The 2,512-nt window shown below is 37.4% G+C and overlaps 1 protein-coding gene across 1 annotated transcript; it reads left to right on the forward strand.

Moving 5' to 3' along the window:
- Positions 1-325: 325 nt before the first annotated feature.
- On the forward strand, positions 326-1,804 carry LOC132639344 (uncharacterized). The gene is made up of 2 exons (XM_060355797.1): positions 326-623; positions 870-1,804. The coding sequence occupies exons 1-2, from the start codon at positions 326-328 to the stop codon at positions 1,802-1,804; spliced, it is 1,233 nt and encodes a 410-aa protein (XP_060211780.1).
- The last annotated feature ends 708 nt before the right edge of the window (positions 1,805-2,512 follow it).

The raw sequence follows: 2,512 nt of genomic DNA on the forward strand, positions 1-2,512 counted from the left end.
ATCTTAATGCTTAAGATCTGTTCCGACCAAATAAGTTAGAATTCAAATCTCTGATGGTGATTGGATTGAAGATAAGGAGCAGCTTCCAGCAGAAGCAGTTAACTTCTTCTAAAAACAGTTTACACAAGAGGAGGAGGCTGTAGATTTTGACGTGTTGAGGCACAATCCTGAGATGGTTTCCTCTAAAAGCAATGATTTGCTTTGTGCACTTCCATCCTGAGAAGAAGTAAGGACTACTGTTTTTTTTTATCTTAAAGGAGAGAGTGCTTGTGGTCCTGATGGTTTATCAGGAACTTTCTTTCATTCATGTTGGGACATAATAGGAATGGATGTATTTGGAATGGTTCAAGCTCTCTATGAAGGTCATACTCTTCCAAAATCAGCAACTCAGACTAATTTGGTGTTAATTCCTAAAAAGTCAGAAGTTCACATTTGTGGGGATCTTAGACCAATTAGCTTGAGTAATTTCATAAAGAAGGTCATTTCTAGAGTGGTTCATGGAAGACTGGATAAGATTCTGCCAGGGTTGATTCCTAGCAACCAGTCTGGCTTTGTGAAGGGAAGACGCATTATTGGGAATGTATTGCTCACTCAAGAAATTGTCACAGATATTAGAAAGAGAGGTAAACCTGCAAATGTGGTGATTAAGTTACATATGGCTAAGGCATATGATAGAGTGTCCTGGCTATATTTAACTAAGGTACTGAGAAGAATCAGATTTGCAAAAAAAATATTGGACCTGATATGGAGACTGATGGCTAATAACTAGTATTCAGTTTTGCTAAATGGGCAACCCTATGGTTTTTTCCACTCTACAAGGAGTGGGAAGTAAGGTGATCCATTATCACCTGCTCTATTTATGCTATCAGCAGAAGTGATGTCTAGGGCACTTAATTCTTTATTTGAGTATGATCAATATAGGTGCTTTGATATGCCTAAATGGAGTGCAAACCTCAAGAATCTTGCTTATGCAGATGATACTATCATCTTTACATCAGCTGATAAACCATCTTTGGAGCTGACTATGAATGTTTTGAGCGAATATGAGAAGATATCAGGTCAATTGTTAAATAGAGAGAAAAGTTTTTTCTACATGCATCAGAAATCAGCTATGCAGTTATGTCAAGAAGTTGAGCAGATAGCTGGTTTCACAAGAGGCATGTTTCCATTTAAATATCTTGGTTGTCCTATTTTCCATTCTAGGAAAAGAAAAGTGTATTATAATGATCTGATCAAGAGGGTGAAAGATAGGCTGCAGAACTGGAAGGGAAGGTTATTATCATTTGGAGGGAAATCAGTACTTATTAATAGTGTTTTACAAAGTATGCCAATGTATCTTTTATCTGCAATGGAACCTACTAAGTATACAGTAAATGAACTGCATAAAATCTTTGCTAGATTTTACTGGAGTAACAAGGAAGAAGGCAAGAGTAGACACTGGTCAGCTTGGCTGAAAGTTTGTGTTCCTAAACAGGAGGGAGGATTGGGATTTAGGTCCATCTTTGATGTATCAAAAGCTTTATTTACTAAGTTATGGTGGAGATTCAGAACAGTTGGTACTTTGTGGTCAATATTTATGTGGAATAAGCATTGCAAGAAGCATATACCAACCAGGGTTCAATGGAAAGGAGGCTCACAACTATGGAAGAAGATGCTAGAAGCAAGAGATGCTATAGAAAAGGAGATATGGTGGGACTTAGAAATGGCACTGCTAACTTTTGGTTTGACAATTGGACTAAGCTTGGTGCTCTTGCTCAGCTTATGCCATCTAATTTCCCAATGGATGATAGCATTCAGGAGGTAGAAGATGTTATGGATAATGGGATTTGGAGTTATAAAAAATTACAACAAAACTGTGCCAGAAGATGTTGTTGATCATATTAGAAAAGAGTTGCATATTGATACTCCTTCTGAAAATATGGACAAAGCCTGGTGGATGGTCACTAGCAGTGGTAAATTCACTATTAGTAGTGCATGAGAAGTAGTAAGATAGAGAAATGACTCAAACTGGTGTTATAAGCGATTCTGGACAAAAGGTTTGCCTTTCAAGATTGCTTTATTCTTCTGGAGAGTGTGGAAGCAGAAGTTAGCTGTTGATGATGTACTTGCCAGGATGGGGATATCTATTGTTTCTATATGTAGGTGCTATGCTCAGCCTCAACAAGAAATAATGAATCATATTTTTGTGACAGGACAATATGCTGCAGATATTTGGAAGATGTTTTCAACAACAGTAGGTGTGCATGGCCCTTTTGTTCAAGTTAATCAAGCAATTCAGCAATGGTGGGACACAAAATGCTCTTCAAAATTGAAACCACTATATCAAGCAGCTCCTGCTATTATTCTTTGGCAACTTTGGAAAAGAAGAAACACAGTTTTACATGGTGGTAATATGTCTAAGAATAGGGTCACATATGAGATTAATCTCAATCTCATTCAACTGGCCAAAACTAGATATCCATGGATGACAAATTTACCAAACTCTGGGCCTCAGCTAGTACAATATTTGGAA

This window comes from Lycium barbarum, chromosome 5, assembly GCF_019175385.1.
Source record: "Lycium barbarum isolate Lr01 chromosome 5, ASM1917538v2, whole genome shotgun sequence".
Classification (NCBI taxonomy): Eukaryota; Viridiplantae; Streptophyta; class Magnoliopsida; order Solanales; family Solanaceae; genus Lycium; species Lycium barbarum.

Coding starts and splice junctions, on each gene's coding strand:
- LOC132639344 (XM_060355797.1), top strand. CDS start 326: ATGGATGTATTTGGAATGGTTCAAGCTCTCTATGAAGGTCATACTCTT. Junction 624..869: donor CACAGATATTAGAAAGAGAG/GTAAACCTGCAA, acceptor TTATGCTATCAG/CAGAAGTGATGTCTAGGGCA.